Below are 21,691 nucleotides of genomic sequence, written 5' to 3' on the forward strand. Positions count from 1 at the left end.
TGTCGAAACAAACCTCCCCCGTTGTAGGAATTTAATTGCATTTGGGGTTGGGCTGCTTGCTCGTTGTTTGTGAGAGGGGCTGAGAGGGGAAAAAAGCCAATTGGATTCTCTGTCACCTCAATCTAGTTTCCTGCGGCCTCTAGTATCGCTCCTGTCATTGCCCCCCTGCCCCACCCCATCTGTCATATCTGGAAGCGCATCTTCATTTTGGCTCCGGTCGTTTGACTCCAGCTATAACGCTGTAGCTTCATTTACAGTTAATGCAGTTTGACAAGATTGTGCCGCTGGTGTCTCATGGTATTAGAGGATTGGCTTATACGTGTGTGTGTGTGTGTGTGTGTGTGTGTGTGTGTGTGTGTGTGTGTGTGTGTGTGTGTGTGTGTGTGTGTGTGTGTGTGTGTGTGTGTGTGTGTGTGTGTGTGTGTGTGTGTGTGTGTGTGTGTGTGTGTGTGTGTGTGTGTGTGTGTGTGTGTGTGTGTGAGAGAGTCATAGTTACTAAAAGCATTTAGATTTTATCCTTTTTATAGTGAGGAGACCTTTTTTCTGAGAGTTCAATGAGAAGCACTTTAAGATCAATTCTTTGTTTCACTGGGAGCCATTGAAGAGAGGATGAAACAGAATAATTATGTTCATATTTCTCGGTTCTAGTTAAAACTCTAGCAGCAGCATTATGAACAAGCAGAGGTTTATGGAGCACCTGCTTTGTCAATCCAGCAAAGAGTGCATGAACTATTTTTCCAGCCTCTGATTGAGACAGGATCAAGTATCTAACTTTAGAGATGTTCCTTAAATGATAAAAGCCAGTCTTGGAGATGTAAGTGATGTGCTTCTGGAAGTTAAGCTCTTCATCTAAAATCACAAGTTTTACCCCTAATTGCTGGTTGGAGCCACCGTCTGCCGTTACCGTCGCCAGTACTGGCGTGCCGTCCTGTTCCGTTTAACGTCCTGCTCCCGTCCAATGACATGCCGTCTGCTGTCTACCGCTTGCCTGATTCCATGTGAATGCAGCATAAGAAGGATGCTCACATGGGTAAAATTCTGTAGAGCTACTATACTCAAACTCAGAACAACAAATTCATGAAGCTCTCCATTCTTTGTGAATTCACAACAAGAGGTTGTACTTGTGGGTCATTGGAAATGACTACAGCAACCCCAGCTGACAAACAGACCATAATAACACCAGAAAGTCCTCAAACTGTATAAAAAATTACACATTACCCAGGTTTGTCCTGTTGTCGTGGATATGATGTAAAATGGTGACATACTCCAAGCAGAATGCTCCTAAATTATATATTCTTTCCTCGTCTGTCCAGTCCCAGCCAATATCTACGAAGTGTCAGAAGACATCAATGTGAACGAGGGCAGTAACGTGACACTCAGCTGTCTGGCCAGTGGCAGACCAGATCCTGCTATCACCTGGAGACTCCTCAACCCCTCAGGTAAGGGAAAAGGTTACTTTCTGTTTCAGCTTCATCTATGTAGCGGGTGGCTGCACAGATGGTCCTGAATCATCATTCATGGCCACCTGAGGATCAGACAATCTGGAGCTGAGATTCATGTCCTCAGACAGCCAAGATTTTCGGGTTTATGATCCGTTTGTCTTATTCAAGTCAGTACAAAAAAATCATACCTGTGTGAAGTGAGGGGCGCTAATATATAAAAAAAATCCCTTCATTGTCAATGCGTTTACAAAACAAACTAAAGACAAACATTAAACCTGTGTATAGGAGGGGCTAGCGCCCCTAAAAAAAAAAATAGGCCCCCCAAAAATCAGCATGCTCTCCGTGACGTCATGTTACCTCACTGGGCGGCCCTCACTTCACACGACACAAGTATGATTTTTGAGGGTCACTATAGCCCCTCCTATTCACAGGTTTAATTTACTTCATCTTGTCCCTAACACAAACATTAAACATGCATAGTTGATTGATGCACATGGCTCATTTTATGGACATGCTTGACATTCTCTCCATAGCAAGATCAATATTCACCTTGTTAAGGAGATGAGAGAGGTGCTGTGCGCATAGATAATTAACCTGTCAGCTTGTTAAACCATTAACTAGCTGCATATCTCGGTGTTTAGCCCCATGTGGTATTCTTCTGCTCTAATGAGACGGATTCCTTGACATTTGTACAGATCAAGTTTGATGCTAATTGGCATCACATGCAAAGTATTGTTTTTCTGATGGGTTTTTGTTTCTTTTTCTCTCCTTTTTTTAAACAACAAAGGTGCCTTAATTGTGGGGTTTTGTACAAGTGGAGGATTTGTAACTGCATTGAGTGTCTGGGAACAGGTCGGCGGAATACAGCGCGAGTAATGCTCATCCCACTGTCGACAGAATGAGCTTTTCAAAGCCTTCACGCCCAAACAACATTGGTCAATAGATATATGTCTTTATATATGTTTCTCTGTTAAAGCACTTTGTGACTGGTTCTTAAAAGCGTTATTAGTATTATTATATTCAGAACTGTGATAGAAACCCACAGAATGGGCTTTTCACACCCAGACAACATGGAGAATAGATATCAGGACTGTGATATAAGCTCACAGAATGGGAAGTTGCTCCCCAGGACAATTCAATTTAAGGGAGGGGGATGAACAGACCGTGTTCGCTGTGGTATCTTTCATGATGCTGGTAGCCTTTTTCCTGCACCTGTGACCTGCTGATCAGGAAGGCTGCATCCGATTTTTGGGGCAGACTTCATCACCCGCTGCAGAGCCTTAATTGTCAGTTTCCATGCAGCCACACAGTGAAGCAGGATGTGAGGATGCTCTCCACCTATAGCAGGAGGTAAGGACTGGGGTACCCAGCCCCGCCCTGCTTCGGTCTCCTCAGGAAGTACACACGCCGCTGGGCCTTCTTTATTACGAAGGCCGAGAGTTATTGGACAAAGCAAGAGGACAGAGAAGAACGGGGCATATTTTTACACCAGGTTGTAACTCAAAAAACTAATGTTGTTCTGTCCCATCCCTTCATCTGTCTTCTCTTCCCACCACCTTTCCTTTCTATTGTGTTATCCCTCTATCCTTCCACACTCTCTCTCTCTGTTCTCACCTCTCCCCCCCCCCCCCCCCCCCTTTCTCTCTGGTTGCATGTCTCCCTCTTTGTGCAGCGGAGCCGTTGGATGGAGAGGAGTACCTGGACATCACAGGTATCATGAGGAACCAGGCGGGACGCTACGAATGCAAGGCCAGCAACGGCGTGGCCGTGCCCGACGTCAAATATGTCAACGTGGTCGTTAATTGTAAGACATTATGACACAAACGTGTGTGTGTGTGTGTGTGTGTGTGTGTGTGTGTGTGTGTGTGTGTGTGTGTGTGTATGCGATACGATACATGGACGATATTGGTTCATTATGGCGATCCGATCCGATTCAATGATTTGAAATCGATACAGTAACTATTTAAAATACATTGACATTATTTTAAACTAAGTAATTAAACCCCTCCTTTTTTTTCAAAAAATTGCTAAATACCACGCACAAAAATGTAGTATTAATACAATTGATTATCTGCTTAGCAAAACGATTTGATACCGATTATTTGCATTGCAAAACGATACATATAGTCAATGTTGCAGTTTTCATTTCGATATACTTTTTTTATGCAGTTACTATATCGTTACACCCCTAACTTATTTACGTTACACCACTGCCCGGCAGTAATACGATACGGCATGTTTCTAGATGCACGTTTAGCCAGGAATTATGTCACCTTAAAATAGCAAAACTGTATCTGGGATATAAATGCATTGTGTGTGAACTGTATCCAGTGAATACATGTCATAAGGAGTGTCACATCTCCACTAGACAGGAGTCCATTGGGACGTCTCTCCTCTCAGTAGCTCCTGTTCGGTCTCCTTGTTAAATCAATCTGCTGTCACATCCTTTTACATTTGATGACTTCCCCAGCATAGTAGGATCATGTTTAATCACTCCCTAGTACGCTATAAGTCTCACATAACCTGCATGACCTCTCATATAAATAGTATCGTTATAGATTGTCATCTATACTGTATAATATATAGATTATCATCATCGTTGCCTGAGCTAATCCGACTGAGGAGAGGCTTAGCCGATAATAAAATGTATATAATTATGTTCATCATGTTAATTATTAATTTGATCAACAAATTGGTAGCTTTCAGCTCAAATAATTGATCTACATGATCTGTTTTAGTTATTTCCGCATGCCATGTCGTACATCAAAGTATTAAACGGATTAAGTTAAGTGATTATGCATGATTAAATAATTTAAATTAAGTGTGTAAGACTTCTTGAACTTTCCTGTGATGTGTGTTTAGATCCTCCCGCCATACAGAGAGCTCAGAGCACAGAGAGCCAGGTGGGTCGCAATGGCATTCTGCAGTGTGATGCCACCGCTGTGCCAACGCCAGAGTTTGAATGGTACAGAGACGACATGAGGTACAACCACGCACGCACATGCACGCACACGCACGCACACACGCACACACACAGTAATTAAAAAGTTGAAAATATATACATTACAAGGTTTCTGCAACTTGTCATCTAGTGAGCATGGAAAGTGAATGTACTTATGTACTGTACTTATAAAATAATAAAATGTAAATTGAATACAGAATGTCTCCACTGGCATGCTGGAGGGAATGGAAGCAGTTTAAGCGTGGGCGAGACAGGAAGGAACCGTGATGACATTCACCGTTTCAATAGTTGTCAATGTAATAACCCTGCAGATTGCTGCAGGGTTAATAACAAATCTATACTATATATATGATTTGTTATTCCATTTGGATCCAGTGTAGCAGCAGTAAAAGTTCTGCGACAGGAAGAGAGCAGTAACTGTGCAGAAGGAGAACTGGTGTTATCATGGATATCATCCATAAAATAATAGGCCTATCAGCACACCAGCGCTCCAAGATTGATAGTGTTTGGGATCATTTTGCATTCTCCAGGGTTTCTAACCTCACCCCAATACCTCCAGTCTATGGTGTAGTGGTCTGGGTGTTTTGATCCGAGAACCTCCTTCAGAGCAAACCGTCATTGCTCTTTCTCCTTGAGTTATGATAATGGTAATGCACCATGGTAATGCCGATTTTAACTACTTTAACCATTATGTTATACTCGGAATTGGGCTATATCTTGCGCCTTAACCCTTATCCCTAAACTAATTTGCCACTTTTTACTATTCAAACCTTTTAAAATAGTTCTAAAAGCCGAACTACAAGCTCACAATGTCTCGATGTAGATCGGCTAGTTGAACTATTTTAAAATGTTTTTCAAAATAGTAAAAAATGGCAAATACGTTTAGGGATAAGGGTTTAGGGATAAGGGATAAGGGATAAGGGTTTAGGGATAAGGGATAAGGGTGGCGCAAGATGGAGCCCTATACAGTGCAAGCTCGTTGTAGATCTGCTATTTGTGAAAAATCACAACAATTTATGAAGATCTTTGAATATATATTTTAAAGCGAAAATGCTTTACTCAGACCTTTGCTTCTCGGGATCACTGGGTCAGCGGCCAAATAGGCCCTATACCTACAGTATCATTTTGGGGGTCCTTGACAAGACAACGCTTTTTGCACCACTAATATGCAGACTTATATGCCTTGGAATGCGTTCTGAGGGCAGCATTCAATTAGCATAGCAGCATACCGATTTGTAGAATCGACCTCAAGTCCTAATGGGTTAATTCATTGTACAACACAATAACCACAGATAACCACTGAAGCACCCAACATAAGTCATCGACACTTTATGTTCGACTTCACCACATAACTGTGATTGACAAGAAACCTCTACACTCTTTATCCACAGTGCTTATAAGACCCAATTAGTATCAGTGGAGTGTGAGTGTCCACCCAAATATAACTTTTTGAGTGGTGCAACCACTCCTACAACCAGCAATGTCCGTGCGTATCTATGTATCAGTGGTCGTCATGAGCACGAGTATGTGACTTATTAGTACCAGTAAACAGAGAGAGATAGTGATGTGCCTGCTGCCTGCTAATGAGAGAGAGAGAGAGAGAGAGAGATTAGCTACAAACTCACCCCATGGAGATGTGAATTCATGGGTATTATTTAGTTGTCGCATTCCTAAGGGTGAACCATCCCTTAAAGCAGCCAGTCTCAGAGGGTCAACTGATCTTAGATCTGAGGTAGTCCATCTGCCTCGCCCCCTCCTGTCACACTTCTTAAGGCAGCCCATGCATGCGCAAGGAAATGCTTGTGTTTTTTTCTTTCTTTTTCTTTTGTCCCTCATAGCCGGTTCGGCGATCGATAGCGTTTCACTTTGCTTGATTGAAAATCACAGCCTGTAGAAATATCGATAGAGCCTTTATTCAAATGAGTGCATTTATTATCATTTATTATTTAGAGAAGAAAAGACAACCCAAAGTGAGATGTCAGCTATAACATGACAGACAGGCATGATGGTCAGGCGTGCGTGCGTGTGTTTGATCACTGTCATGTTGACACAGCTGCCGAGCACTTTCAATCAATCTGCCACGTCTGGAGACTGTCTACGTCAGTGATTTTCAGCCAGTGGTCCTTGAGAGGGATCCAGGTGGAATTGATGGGAGAGTTTGTAACCAAAGGACCCTTATAGATCTTTAACTCTTTAGAACGTGAAATGAAACCAAATGGACTGTAACTTAGAGGTCCATTTGGTTCACCAATCTGTCTGATGCTCTTGATCCCCCACTCGCTGCCCTGCCAATCGCTGTGCGACCCTGTGTGCAACACTTAATTTGGCCTAGAGGGATCAAATCATTTCAACCCATTAAAGTGCCGCTCTATGAGCTTGTAGATCTGCTATTTTTGAAAATGGGAAAACGTGTGCAAATCTTTGAATAATGAATATATATTATTTCACAGCAAACAATTTTAACTCAAATCTTTACATCCCTGGAATAACATATTTTCAGATGTTTGGGGTCCTTGACATGAAATAGTTTGAGAACCACTGATGTAGAAACATTCAGGTTTTTCAGAAAACTGTCTTGATTTAGAAGATATTTGTAGAATCTGGTCTCAGGTCTCACTGGGTTAAATTATTTCAAACCAGGGCTGAAGGTTAAGTAATGTCTCTCAATAGAGGCTGACCATGAAAATCATTCAGTAGGTAAACGCTGCCTCCTGGTGGTCAGCTTTGATGAAGACGGGTGAAATAATAGGCTACTACTTCCTAAATGCAGTTCCCACAGTGGGAACATTAATTATATTATATATGAGATATAATGTTGTGATCTCATATTGTCCTCATGAATGTTGGTAGCTGCTGTTGGTAGTACAGCACACAATGATGTGTGAGGGAAGAACTGTTTGTTATCATAAAGCAGCATGACATACATTTCTGCCTAACAAAGGATTCAATCAATAAATCAATGTACCGTATAACGTATCACCACAATCCAATAGGCCTATAGGCAACAAGCCATACTATAGTCAGAACTATAGTGGCTGCTTGATCGATTTGCTATAAATATAGATCTATATGTGCCAAGAAGTCATAAACTTTACTAAAAAACAAGGGAGCTGTACACCAGCTTTGTATTCCTCTACAGTGCCTAGTAAAAATAGCCTTGTGCTCCGAGGTCTGTACGTATAGGATGATGAGGGTCCCATTGGTATCTGGGCCTGTCAGCCGGCTCTATGGGCTGATAGCCCTGTTTAATTGCGGAAGCAGTGAGCACTTACTATGAGACCTAGCAGATCATGTCTGTCTGTCTGTCTGTGTGTCTGTGTGTCTGTCTGTCCCACTTTTGTGCCCATATATGGAGCTGAGTGATTACGTCACCATGACTCAGCCATAACCATATAAGGAGTCCCCAAAGCAGCTATACGTCCAAAACCCAAATATGTACGAGCTGCGTTCGCTTCCCGCGTTTGTGCGTCTTACTGGTAATACACTCCCTTACCATGAAGAGACACAGGAGAATATACCTGCACCTGGCCTTATCATCCAGGGGGGGGTGCATATCTTTTGTCCGACGTACTAACAGTCCGACACGCAATATTCCGACACCCTACCCCAACCGTGTCTTAACGGGCAACACATGTCGGACCCACGGGTGAGTCTTAACTGGCCACGTATGTCGGACTATTGGTATGTCGGACTAACGTATGTCCCTTAATGTAATGCTAAGTCTCAGGCTAGTGTATGTCAGAATACTGTGTGTCAGTATAAACTCTGGCTGCCATTCATCACATCATATCACATCCATCTATCTCTCTCCTGTTCAGAATATCCAACGGTCAGGGCATCAACATCCAGACCCTCGGTACCTCCTCCGTCATGACTATCGCCAATGTCACCCAGGAGGATTATGGGAATTATACCTGCGTGGCCACTAACAGACTGGGCATACAGAGTGGCAGTCTCTTCCTCTATAGTAAGTTACTCTACTAACAGACTGGGCATACAGAGTGGCAGTCTCTTCCTCTATAGTAAGTTACTCTACTAACAGACTGGGCATACAGAGTGGCAGTCTCTTTCTCTATAGTAAGTTACTCTACTAACAGACTGGGCATACAGAGTGGCAGTCTCTTCCTCTATAGTAAGTTACTCTACTAACAGACTGGGCATACAGAGTGGCAGTCTCTTCCTCTATAGTAAGTTACTCTACTAACAGACTGGGCATACAGAGTGGCAGTCTCTTTCTCTATAGTAAGTTACTCTACTAACAGACTGGGCATACAGAGTGGCAGTCTCTTTCTCTATAGTAAGTTACTCTACTAACAGACTGGGCATACAGAGTGCCAGTTTCTTCCTCTATAGAGCGCCAGGCCCTGGAAATAATTCCTAATGCATTTTTCCCATAGTCATTTCAAAAATAATTTATTTAAAGACCTTTTAAGCGTCGTACAAAGCCAACTCGAGTTGTGACAAATCATGACAACAAACAAAAAAAAATTGGCCGAACAAATAATTAGAAAGATGAAAAAACGGCAGGTTAAAACACTTTTTTTTGTTGCTTTTCTTTTGTTTGGTCCAAAATATTGTGTTTGTTGTCATGATTTGTCACAACTCGAGTTGGCTTTGTAAAGGGTCTTTAAATAAATACTTTTTGAAATGTCTATGGGAAAAATTAATTGGGAATTATTTCCTCGGCCTGGCGTCGTCATGAAAAAGGGCGGGACTGTGACGCTCTACTAACAGGGGGAAATGTACTATGCACTTTCTGCTAGCTAGTTTAATAATTAATAATTAACTAACTGAATTTACCAACTATACAGACTTCAGCTGAATGGTTTTAGTTGACCGAGGAAAATACAAATCATTAAGAATAATGGCTAGTGAGTTTACACTACAGACACAGGAATGCTAAAATAAATGCACAATTAATAATCCCACTCCACCCAAATGTTTGTGGTTGTCCAATTGTATACAGCCATGTTAAATATGTATATTATTCTTTAACAATCATAAATTGCAAGAAAATATGAGCGAGCATTTTCAGAAATGTTAATGATTTACAGTAATGTTCATAACTTCATTTTCTTACCCTCCCCCCGCCTTCTCTCTTTCACTCTGTCACAGTTTGCTCCTCTGCCCCGTTTTTGTCATGCCTTGGACATGTATATCTTCAGCCTTGGACATTTATTTGTCTATGTCCTATTCTTGTTTCCTGTTTGGTTTAGGTGTTTAGCCATGTTTCCGTAGCTCCGTACGTTACTATTGTCTTGCAATTCTGGTAGTTTGATGATTCCCCAGGTGTTTCTTGTGCCTCTTTTTTGTACTATTGCTCTGGTGCCTTGTAGTCTGGCCTTGTAGCTGTTATAATGGATGCTAGCGCACAGTCTGCATGCCAGCCCATTAGGAATGGGTTTGTGAACTTCTAGCCTGCCAGTTCTGCGCCCACTAACCCGCAGTACCTAGTACCTGTTCCTATATTTCCTGAATCCGTCTGTCCCGTCTGTCCTGACTCTGAACCTGCATATCCTGAACCGCCTCCAGCCATTCGATAGGGTCTTGTTTGGCCCTTTATGTGGGGAACCGGAGGCCTGCCAGGAGAAGGCGTGATTGCCGCTACAGGCTCCACCAAGAGCCCTCATTGCCCAGGGTCAGTCTCCGCTGGCTTCTCCTGCCAAATGTGACGTTAGCTGGCCCTGCCTTGGGGCGCTCTGGCCATCTATCCCCTCCGATGACCTGTCTGCGCCCTCTGTGCCCTCGTCAGCTGTATCTTTCCATGACCCGCCAGAGAACCCCTGCTGATACCCCGTTTAACTTTCTGAACTGCCACTGGTCGTCACTGCTGAACCCCACCCCCAGCAAGCAGGTATTGGACCCTGGGCCCATAGCCAAGTCATCAGGCCTTGGGTCTGCAGCCTTGGGTCCCCAGGCTGGCACTTCACTTGCCGAATTCCAGGCTTGCACTCCAGTGCAATGGGCTCTATGCACACAGAATAACGCTTCCTTCTTCCGGGCCTCTTCCCTACTTCATTCACAGGTGTTACAGATGATACTAAGGCACTGTTCCATTTAGTGTACAGTATTTCTCAAACTTTTTTTAATTTCAAGGAACCCCATATCTCTGAGAGTGTACAAATGGAACCAAATGGATCCGGCCAAAAGATCGGATTGGAGAAATTAATCAGATTTGGCTGGATTTCACTGCAGTGTAAATGGTGGTTTTGAATAGAGGGTATGCGCGTGACATCATCATCAAACCCGGAAGTTATGCAGGAACGCCTACTGAGTGTCAAAAAACTACTTTCTGGCCTTGATAGCCCATGCATTCAAACAGACAAGTCCTATCTAATTGCATTAAACAACATGCATTTGCCACTCGATTTTGCCATTCACTTTATGCATGCGCATACCCTCTATTGGTGTTTTCCTGTCTGCCCTTGTAGCTGTTACCTGTCTTGTCTCATCAGATTATTGTAACATTAATCTGTGTCTATCAGTTATTTGTCAGTTCACCTTCGGTTGGGGGGGGGGGGCACTTGTTTGTCCGACATCCTCTTAGTCCGACTACCGGTTAAGACTCAGCCCGTGGCTTCCGCCTGCGGTATAGGGTTAGTGTTTGGAGATAGGGTTAGTGTTTGGAGATAGGGTTAGTGTTTGGAGATAGGGTTAGTGTTTGGAGATAGGGTTAGTGTTTGGAGATAGGGTTAATGTTTGGAGATAGGGTTAGTGTCGGATTTATGGGTGTCGGATTATTGGGACGTCGGACTAACGCTATGCATGCCTTCGGTTGTTTTGCTGAGCTTTTCCTCAGAATACTGTACTTTTGCTGTTTGGCTATAGACTTTTGTTGGTTATTATTACACACTTTGAGTTCCACTGTTCTTCTGTGTTCTCTCTCTCTCTCTCTCTCTCTCTCTCTCTCACACAAACAGGACCAGGAACAGGTCGAGACATCAGCGGCTCTGCTTGTGTAATTCACTCCCTGTGGCTTCTGTTCAGTTGCATTGTCTACCTTTTCTACAAGTGTTAATACCATCCTACGACTCCAAAGGTTCCTGAAAGAACAATTTATTTGAATGGTTCTATAAACCACCTAAACCCTATAGGGTTATATTTGTTGGGGGAGGATGAGGGGGAAATCCCTGCCTCTGCTTTTTGTGACCCCCGCCCCCCCCCCCCCCCCCCCCCTTCTGGTCAGTCTTTTCTTTATTGCCAGGGGGAGATATGTTTTATCCCTGCTTCTGGTCAGACAGAATTAAACTAAGACGATTCACAGAGCCTCCCGAGTTTTATGAATCCTCCCAAGTCAGGAACAGTCAGGAAGGAAGCCCTCCCGGCAGTGGCTCCCAGGGCAAAATGTACAAAAAAATGCCCCAAAAACATGTCAGAAACAGGAGTTGAGATGTCAGCTCAGCCACATGTTCAACAGTCCAGACAAATATGAATGGCTATAGCTGTCGATGAGGAGGCGTTAGTGAAGTGTTCCATTCATTTATTATTAACGGTTAAAAAGACAATTTCAGCAAATGCTTCATGGCCAGTTAATTGTTTAATTAATGACATTTGGGAAATGTAAACTGATACGGTATGTGTGATATTTATGTTAATGTATGCCTATGTTACATTAGTTTCACAATTTTCAGAGACACTCCTGGGGAGACAGGTGTAGAATGGCTATTTTCACTACTTTTGAAACCTTTTAAAAGTAAAAGCTGAACATTACGTGTGTTTGTGCGTTTTATAAATATTGAACCAATCAAAAGTATTAACAACGGCAACGGCTTGCGACTATATAACTACATTCAATCCAAAAAAGGTTATTTGCTTCAATTTCCTGAAAGGGAATATTTTGATTTATTAAACTGTTCATTTAACGCATTTAGCATTAGGCGTGTGTGTGTGTGTGTGTGTGTGTGTGTGTGTGTGTGTGTGTGTGTGTGTGTGTGTGTGTGTGTGTGTGTGTGTGTGTGTGTGTGTGTGTGTGTGTGTGTGTGTGTGTGTGTGTGTGTGTGTGTGTGTGTGTGTGTGTGTGTGTGTGTGTGTGTGTGTGTGTGTGTGTGTGTGTGTGTGTGTGTGTGTGTGTGTGTTGTTAAAAAATCAGTAGTGTATATATTTGTTTTCTTTTATACTGGACATGGACTTATTGGGGTTGCAAACTGTCATTAAAGGCTTTTTTTGCACATTATGTTTGTATGAATATGTAAAATTATGAGTTAACTGACTACATTTTGCAGCACTGTGTGTGTGTGTGTGTGTGTGTTAACACAAATTAAGATTTGAGTTTGAGTTGTCATGAAAGACGACCACACACACACACACACACACACACACACACACACACACACATGAGAACTTAGCACGCCGGTAATTGGACCGCCAGTATGCCAGTGGAAGATCTGCTGAGAAAGAAACCACCACTACCACAGCAGGGGGACAGATGACGACACAACCAGAACAACATATCATCAGTCCTTCAGCTGTATGAGGAAGTGTTCAGGAGCAGCACAGAGGCAAGTAAACACTATATACAGTACGTAGTAGTGCAATACATCATTGTGTTGTTGGGTAACACTTCCTATATGAAGCCCATGTCTGTAAAGCATAAGCATTATATAAAAATATGCTTAGAATCCTTATTACACTGTTTAAGTATAGACACTCATACTCGGATAAGGCAAAGAACAGTATAAATGACTTCAAGTAGGCCTATTTTGCTTGTTGTAGGATATTTGTTTTGCCAGATTCATAGTATTATAATTCTCAATACATTAGAATTAAATAAATCTATAAATAAATGAATTTTCTTGCATTAAGTGAAGTCATGACACTCCTGAAGGTGCAGACAGAAACCCTTTGTGCTGTTCTGCAAACACTGCTTGTAGGAGCCATCTTATTTGATTTGACCAAATGGTGCCCCCACTGGTTGCCTTGAGAAATGGCACCATGGTTCCCTTTAATTAAGCCGCAGGCTCTCAGCTGTAGAAAGAAAGACGCCAGTAGAGATACAGATTTTCAACAGCTTGCACGCAACGCACAAACAGTGCAGTTAGAGAAAGAAAGGAAAGAAAGAAAGAAAGAAAAGTAGCCTACTTTATTATTTGTTATCGAACCCTGCACTCGTCTGTTTTTTGAGACCTTTATTTAGTTTGTCTGGAGCCTGTGCTTGTTTTTGTTTGCCCCCGTTTATTTTGAACCATACACTCACACAACGCAAACTCCTACCAATAATACCAACCTTGCAGTCATCAATCGCCATCGACAAACAACTATACAACAAGTGAGTAAACAACAACAAGACGCCCAAGTCCCAAAGTGTGAGCACGTTAAACCGTATATCTCTGGTGAATGATTATAGAAAGAAAGGCATATTGGCCCTCCACTGCTATTAAATTTGGTCCACTTAAAGCACTCACCATGCACTTGACAGTTGACATGAATTGATTGACACTCCCACCCTGTCCCTAACACTGACAGCAGGCTTCAAGTGCACTCTTTTTTGTTTGGGCGTGGGCCACGCCCCAAACAAACACATAGACACATGAAAAAGTTGAACAAAAATATATACAACGCTACTTTCAATACTATAGCAGCAAAAAAAGTTGAACAAAAATACAATGCGAGAAATTAAAGTTGTATCATTTGAGTAGGCTACTTTGGAATGTACACGCTCAGCCACCTTATTTACTCTGTGTTGGTGCAGTCCAGGATCACTGGAACTATCTCTATCCATTGGTTTGACAGTTAGACCATCACTTACACTACTGATGAAAACAAGTAGAAGACGCAGCTCAAGGTAGGAAGTAGGAACTTATTTTCTTTGCTTCTTTGTTGCTGTTGCTGCTTGTGTTGTATGCTGTGTGTATACTAGTGTGATTCAAGCTGGTGTACTATTGCTTTCATTTTGGGACCCAAAATGACTGGGTGGAAATGAAATGTTCTGTGACTCTGGAATTGGCTCTGGAATTGAATGCTGATATGTTGTATCAGCCGTTGAATGTGTGAGCTAGGCCTCACACTTGTGTCCTGTGCATGTCTTCTGTGTGTTATGGCCACCGGCCTCACTCATACCTTACAAGGAACAGTATGTATGTACTGTATGTGGCTCTTGATCACTCAATAAGCCTATGAGTGAATTTGTTATTTCCTTTTGGTTTGAGCAGAGGATTTGGGCTTTATTGACCTTTTCGATACCAAATGTTAAATGTACATTTATTGAAGAGTCAGACTGATAAACAGGTTATGTGTGTTGTGTTGTGGTTGCAGAGGTTTGTTGTGGTTCATGCTGTGGCTGTATTGGTTCATGACTGATTGTTTTTTTTGCTGTTTGGCTATAGACTTTTGTTGGTTATTATTACTCTTTGAGTTCCACTGTTCTTCTGTTCTCTCTCTCTCTCTCTCTCCCCCCCGACAGTGAAAATCAACTGCTTTGCATTTGATTGGCCTTGTTTCTGTTGTCCCCCTGATTGATTTGCAACCGTTGGCCTGCTATTTATTTCAACAGACAGATAGATGTCTTATGTATGGAGTCCCTTAGTATGGAGGAGACCACAGCACTGCAACATCAACTTGACATTCCAACTGAACCAGTAAGGCCTGATGGAAATGCAGCTTAGTTGAGAGGAGTGAAATTGAGTTGAATAGAGTTACAGGCTACAAGCTTTGTGTGACTGATGCTGTGAAGTAAAAAAACAAAAACATTACAATTATTAAACAAGGCTGTGACGTGAAAAGAAAAAAGTCTAAATCACCTAATTTCAACTATAATGAGTAAAATATTAAATTATGTAAATGCTATGCAGTTGTTCAACTTGGGTTGGCTTCCACAGTGTCAACGAGGCAGTCAACAAGTTAAGAAGCAGCTGTCTGGGTTTACCTCGGTAACATGGTCAGAGGAACAGTATCATCACCATTGTACAAGAATGGAAAGAGTGTGTCGGTGGACGTGTGCGCGAAGGTGTGCAGGTGCGCATCGGCATCGGGATCGGAGATGGACATTTTCTTTCTTTTCCAGTCCAGCTGGAATCTGATCCTCCGGGGCTTGTGATTCACGGTGAGAAACGTGGCCGACCCGGTGGAGGAGCCCGGCGGTCTAGAGGCTACTCTGTATTCACCGTCTTCTAAACCTATTCTCCAGTACTGGCCGCCTACGTCTCCCTTCCTCTGGAAAGACTCTGCCAACACGCCTACCGACCAACATCTGTTATCACCGACCTCAACGTCCCAGCTGTGAGTCCCAGAGTTATAGCCCTCGGAACCCAGGACGTAGCCATACTGGTCAAACCTCTCAGGGTTGTCGGGAAGCGCCAGCTGTTCGTCGTCGTCACGTCTCACGCCGGTCAGATCGTCAGACAGGACGTAGTCTGGACAGGCAGTGTTGGGGTCCAGAATGACGGGAGTGTAGGAGATGATGTCCTTCATCTTCTCCCAGACTCGGAAGGTCAGGTTTCCCAGGTGTTTGACCTCGTCGATTAGTGCTCCCGAGACCGGCTGTGGGTCCTGCAGCGTGAGCTGGACACTTTCCTTGTAGTTCTGCGGGGATGAGATTTGTTCAGCTCTCAGCTCCTGCTCTATGCCTCTGATTGTGTATGAAATTGTTGATATTTCTCTGCTCAGACCATCAATCTTTTCCTTCATCATCTGACTCTTCTGATCCTCTTCCACCCTCAGTGCAGTGATCCTAGCCTCCTCTTCCTCTTGTAGAAACTGATGAAGGTTCTCAAACAGTTCCTTAATCTTCCTCTCTGTATTCTGAGTCTGGACCTTAATGTATTCTGTTGCTTGGTCACAGTTTGTTTTAACTTCATTAAATAATTGTAATTTCTCCTGTAATATTGTCAGTGATTCCTTTACTTTCTCCTTCGGATCCATGTTCTGATGTTTTTTCCCGGTCAGTGATTCCTTTACTTTCTTCTTCGGATCCATGTTCTGATGTTTTCTCCGGGTTGAACGTCTCGCAAGAGATCTTAAGAGGAGCATTCCTTTATGTCCTTACGTGTCCACCATTCCTGCAGACAGGCTTAGTGGAAGCCGTCTACAACCAGTCAAGTCGTTTTAACAATCCCTCCTGTAAAATGCCACCAGAAGTTTACTTTGAATCCTAGTTCTTTTTAAATTCCCACCTGAGGAGCAGGTTCAGGTTGTGTCAGTATTGAGTCCTGTAGCCAACGTGGAATGATAGTCTGTGATGTGCTCTTGTTTCACTTTCTCTAGAAATAGATCCATTTAGATCATGGTGATGTCACACGTCATTGAGTGGGTCAGGGCCGTCCCATACTGACGATGTCATATTGATGATGTCAGTGTGAAACTCCATACTTGGTCGATAGGACAAACACAGATATCAGGTTTATTTGTCCTTCACTCACATATACAGTATATTATACAGTATATAAGACATGTTGGTGGTCAACTGATGGTGACCACTACATTAACGGACGATTGCGTCAACTTGTTACAAGTGTTTTTGTTTTTCTCAACTTTGGAATATCGATTGAATGATCGAGCGGGGGCGGGCCTTGGTGCACGAGCTGTTGGCCTGTTGCACGTCCCCCTGCTGTAGAGTGTGTGCTCTTCCGGGTATAGTACTGTACCTGTCGAGCGTTGATATGATTGGTTGGCTCCTATTATAATACCCCTCACGCTGTTCTTGTGGTACCTCTACGTATGCAAAGTCTAAAATCTTACTTAGATAGCATGTTATAGAGTAGACAGATGCCAGGTAGAACTAGACCACATGTACCTCAATGTACACATTATTGATTTTTTTTGTGTGAACCCCCCTCTCTCTCTCTCTCTCTCTCTCTCTCCCTCTCTCTCTCTCTCTCAACAGTGCAGCACTGTCTCTCTCTCTCTGTTTCTGGCGCCCCTACTGGCCCCTACTGGTACATACTGGTGCTCATTAACCAACACATACTGTAGGTTGCACCACTCAAAAATGGACATCAGATGGCGCAGTAAAACCCACTGGTTCAGGAGTTCAAGTTGACTTGAATTGAACTTTTTGTGTTTTTCTGCTTCTTTCAGAGCGAACGTTTTTAACTCAAATCTTTGCTTCAGGGGTCTCTGGGACAACATATTTTCAAATGGGCGTTGGCGGCCAATTGCATATACATTTTGGGGTCCTTGACATGAAATATTGAGCACCACTGATATAGAAACATAGGGTTTTCAGAAAACTGTCAGGATTTAGAAGACATTTCTTTTCATTTTGACGTCATGCCTAAATGGTTTAATTAATTAAGTTTTTCCTGAAAAAGTTGTTATTGTTCTTTCCCCTGACAACCACATATGTAAAGTGTTGTTGAGTATGCCTACTTAGAAATATAAAATAATGTTGCCAGTGAGTATTTTAAAATTGCTTGATAACTAATGCTTTGTGCTCAAACCATCAATCACATTTCAGTATGGTACATAAGATAGACCTTTTGTTTTATTCTTTATTTTTTAGATGGATAGAAGAACATTGACGAGTGAAAGAAATGACTAGGACTACTGGATGGCACCACACAGGTCATGACTCAGATTCAACGATATAATTCAAACTAGTAAAAATCGGTCATACATTCATAAAACAAATATTCCATGCTGACTCTCCCAATAGCTTGTGTGCAGGTGATCCTCTCCTGGCTCACAACACGTCACAATGTGAGACAAATAAATCGTAAAAGAAAAAAATGGAAATGGCAGATCTACAAGTTCACAACTTATCACATCGTGAGATGGAGAGTGTCGTGAGTGCTTAACGTCTATTTTCACTATTTCTGGAAAAAAGCCCATTAAAACTGGGAAAACAATGCCATTTTAGATTTTAGTGTTGGCTATTAAAAAATAGCAGATCTACATACAAGCTCACAGCGTGGAATATTTTTGAAATATGGAATCTGCCTCGGGTCTTAACGGGTTGGTAAGTGTTTCATTCATCTAATCATGCATTTCAGTTCCATATACAGGTGTTACTGTATGGAACCATATCTCTGCTGTTCGGGAGGAAACCTAAATCCAAAATGTTCATTTTCCAAAGAAAAATTAAGAAAACCTTATATGTCTTTGAAAACAAAGCAATACTGCTTTCATCAAAGTTGGTGTTGTGACTTTCTATATTGTCAATGACTTCCATGAGAGGGGGGGAAGGTGGTGGAGTTGCTTTAGCAGACAGTTTGAGGGTCCAATTGAATTAAGTGGTTTTGTCCAAAGCACTTTTTACTACTTTCCATTTGTTCAATATTTTCAAAACAACACACAGGGTGTTCAATAGCACAGATTTATGCAAACAAAAAATTGAAAACCTCAAAAATGTAGTTAGGAGGTTTCCTCCTGACAGCAACAATTATCTTTGGTCTGACACGCAATAGTTCGACATCCTGCCTAGTGCCTACCCTAACCTTACCGCACGTGAAAGCCACGGGTGAGTCTTAAAGGGACACTTCACCCTTTTTGCAAAACAATATATGTTAATAACGTTTAGAAGCTTTAGATCACTTTCCTGGGGGTATTTATGTGTGTAATATGTGGTTTTAGATATTTTAGATTGTAGCAGTGAGCCTGTTGTCTCTGATGTCATGGACACTGGTCTCACTACCTTCCTGAACTACAATTCCCATAATTCTTTGGTGCACTGCTCCTCCTTGTGGATAGGGGGGAGAGCTGTCTTACTGAGACAACATGTAGTCCAGGAAGGAAGTGAGCCCAGTGTCCATGACATCAGAGACAACAGGCTCACTGCTACAATCTAAAATATCTAAAACCACATATTACACACATAAAGACCCCCAGGAAAGTGTTCTAAAGCTCCTTAACGTCATTAACATATTTTTTTTGCAAAAAGGGTGAAGTGTCCCTTTAACCGGCCACATATGCACTTAACTCAACTTAATGTATGGCATGTACCGTATGTCGGACTAATGGTGCATCAGACTAACGTATGGTGGAGGCACCAAATATCTCTTTTGAGTCTCAAATGAAACAAATGAAATGGGAATGCATCCTTATTTTTTATCTCCACGTCTCTTGGTCCAGCTGGGCCACCGAGTTGGGCGACACCAGCCCGGCAAATGTCACCCTGGACCTGGACGACACTGGCTTGCCGTTCCCCCTGCTCTCCAGCCTCTGCCTTTCCGTCTGCACCTTCTGCAGGCATTCCTTGCAGAGGCAGCTGTCCTTCACCAGGTAGAGGCTCTCCACCCTGCGGATGGCGTCCGCGTCGCGGGGCCCGTGCTCCGCCGCCGTGATCGGGTTGTTGTCCAGGTTCATGCGCTCCAGGCGCGGCAGGTTCCGCAGGTGGTCCGGGTAGCACGTCAGATGGTTGTCGAAGAGGCCGACGTGCCGCAGCTCCTTCAGGGCGGCGAAGGAGGACGGGACCAGGTGGATACGGTTGAGGCCCAGGTTGAGCTGGCGGAGCTTGCGCAGGAGGCCCAGCTCGCTCGGGAGAGAGCCGCTGGTCAGCCGGTTGTTGCACAGGTTCAGAGACACCAGGCTCTGGAGACGGCCGATGGACTCTGGGATGTGCTCCAGCTGAGGGAAAAAGAGAGACATACATGCAAAGATTGGGTGTTAAAATCATAAACCGGTCATCATATATTCATAAAACAAATGATATGGAATCTGCTTATCAGGTCTTAACGGGTTGTTAAGTGTTCAGCCCCACCTCCACTGCTCATTTCAATGGAAGTTGCTCTGTGGCTTTTGAAGGACCCGGAAGAACGCTCTACTTCTGCATTATTGTCGATTTGTTTACGGACATATTGATGAGCCCTGATAATAATAATAAACATGCCAAAAATAGGGATCAGTCGATTCTTTTATTAATTCCATCATTGATTATCGACGATTATCGATTCCTTTTGGTTAGTCCTATCAACTGTTGTTCTACCCACAACCCCCCTCCTAAAACAACTCACATGGTTGCTGTGCAGATCCAGGGAGTGGAGGTTGGCGAACCTGTCTATGAAATCTGGGAGCTTCTGGAGCACGTTCCTGCTCAGGTCCAGCTCCTCCACATCACACAGCTTCACGATGCACTTTGGCACGGTGGAGAGGCCCTGGTTACTGAGGTCCAGACACCTGGAGCCGTCCGCCAGAGACTTTAGGCAGCTTTTGGCCATCTTCAGAGTCATCTTCTTCCCTTTAGACTCCACTGTTTTCTTCTTTTTCCCTTTGGCCATGTTGCTGTCAGGGGTTGGAACAACAGCATTTCACAAAGGGTTTTATTAAGTGTCTTACTTCGGTGCTGCCCTTTTGCTACTTTTGTACTTTTTGTTGACTGGGGTCCTCTGGGGGTCTATTTTTGGTCTCCCCCCTCCCTCTATACCACCATACTTGTGTGGTTAAGTGCCTTGGGCTTAGATAGTGAAGAAAGACAGAGCATACATTTATTTTACACTCTATTGGTCTGTTGGATATCAGCATCTAACCTGTTTGCCGGTCAGTGGGTCCTCGAGGACACACAACACTGCTGGTGTTCATTATGTGTCTAATCGGTGACTTATTAAGAACTGGGACACCAGATGAGCACAATCAATTATTTGGGAGAATAGAGGAGCAAGAGATGGAGTGGTCACGGTCTCAAGAGCTGGGATCAACAGCTCTAAAGCTTATAGGGCCTAATACCTGTCAGTGCTTTGTCATGGTCTTTGTTACTGGTTAGTGAGATCTGGTTAGAACTTGTTCCACCATGGTTTAAGTGATATCCACTGTGACAAAGGAACTGACAACTATGTGTGACATCATTAAACACTACATCCAGGAGAAAAGGGCTATCTTAGCCCTAGATAGAATACTAAACATTCTGGACCATTCTCATATATCCCAGGAATGGATGGAGCCAGCTCCATTTATTTTTGAGGGGCGCTACCCCTCCTATTCGCAGGTTTAATTTTGTCTTTAGTACAATGTTTGTTTTGTAAACGCATTGACAACGAAGGGAACATTTACGTCATAATGTGTCATTTACGTCATATAGTCTCTTTATTGTTAATGGCGTTTAATGTTTATGTTTGCACCGTTTGTTTTACATCACCTAATCAACATAAGTTAGACTTTAATATATTAGCGCCCCTCACTTCACATGTGTGATATTTTATTTTGTATATATATTTTGAGGGGCGCTATGGCTTTAATGTTTGTTTCAACGATGTTTGTTTAAGAAAACACCATAGACAATAAAGAAAGCTTAAACAAACATTATGTTGTAAATTAATTGATGTTGTAAGATGATAAGAGCTAGCCTGGCGCAGCCACACTTCACCCGCCCCTTTTGCATATGCATATGCCCCAGCGCAGTGGTATATTAGTATCGCAACGC

At 42.9% G+C, this 21,691-nt stretch overlaps 2 protein-coding genes across 2 annotated transcripts in view; one reads left to right on the top strand and one right to left on the bottom strand.

The window, feature by feature from the left end:
- LOC308332807 (limbic system-associated membrane protein-like) overlaps positions 1 to 12,536 on the top strand; it is a 75,175-nt gene extending 62,639 nt beyond the window's left edge. The window contains exons 4-8 of the mRNA XM_080788908.1: positions 1,314 to 1,439; positions 3,115 to 3,246; positions 4,305 to 4,425; positions 8,223 to 8,371; positions 11,325 to 12,536. Coding sequence (XP_080645034.1) covers positions 1,314 to 1,439; positions 3,115 to 3,246; positions 4,305 to 4,425; positions 8,223 to 8,371; positions 11,325 to 11,422 — 626 coding nt within the window. The 3' untranslated portion in view covers positions 11,423 to 12,536. The remainder of the gene's footprint in view (positions 1 to 1,313; positions 1,440 to 3,114; positions 3,247 to 4,304; positions 4,426 to 8,222; positions 8,372 to 11,324) is intronic.
- Positions 12,537 to 19,383: 6,847 nt separating this feature from the next.
- LOC308333167 (leucine-rich repeat-containing protein 18-like) lies at positions 19,384 to 20,552 on the bottom strand (the record flags this gene model as incomplete). The annotated part of the gene is made up of 2 exons (XM_080789361.1): positions 19,384 to 19,902; positions 20,289 to 20,552. 2 exons carry the CDS (start codon positions 20,550 to 20,552, stop codon positions 19,384 to 19,386), a joined length of 783 nt encoding a protein of 260 aa, XP_080645487.1.
- Positions 20,553 to 21,691: the final 1,139 nt, after the last annotated feature.

This window comes from Protomyctophum bolini (genome assembly GCF_963924005.1).
Source record: "Protomyctophum bolini genome assembly, chromosome: 18".
Taxonomy (NCBI): domain Eukaryota; kingdom Metazoa; phylum Chordata; class Actinopteri; order Myctophiformes; family Myctophidae; genus Protomyctophum; species Protomyctophum bolini.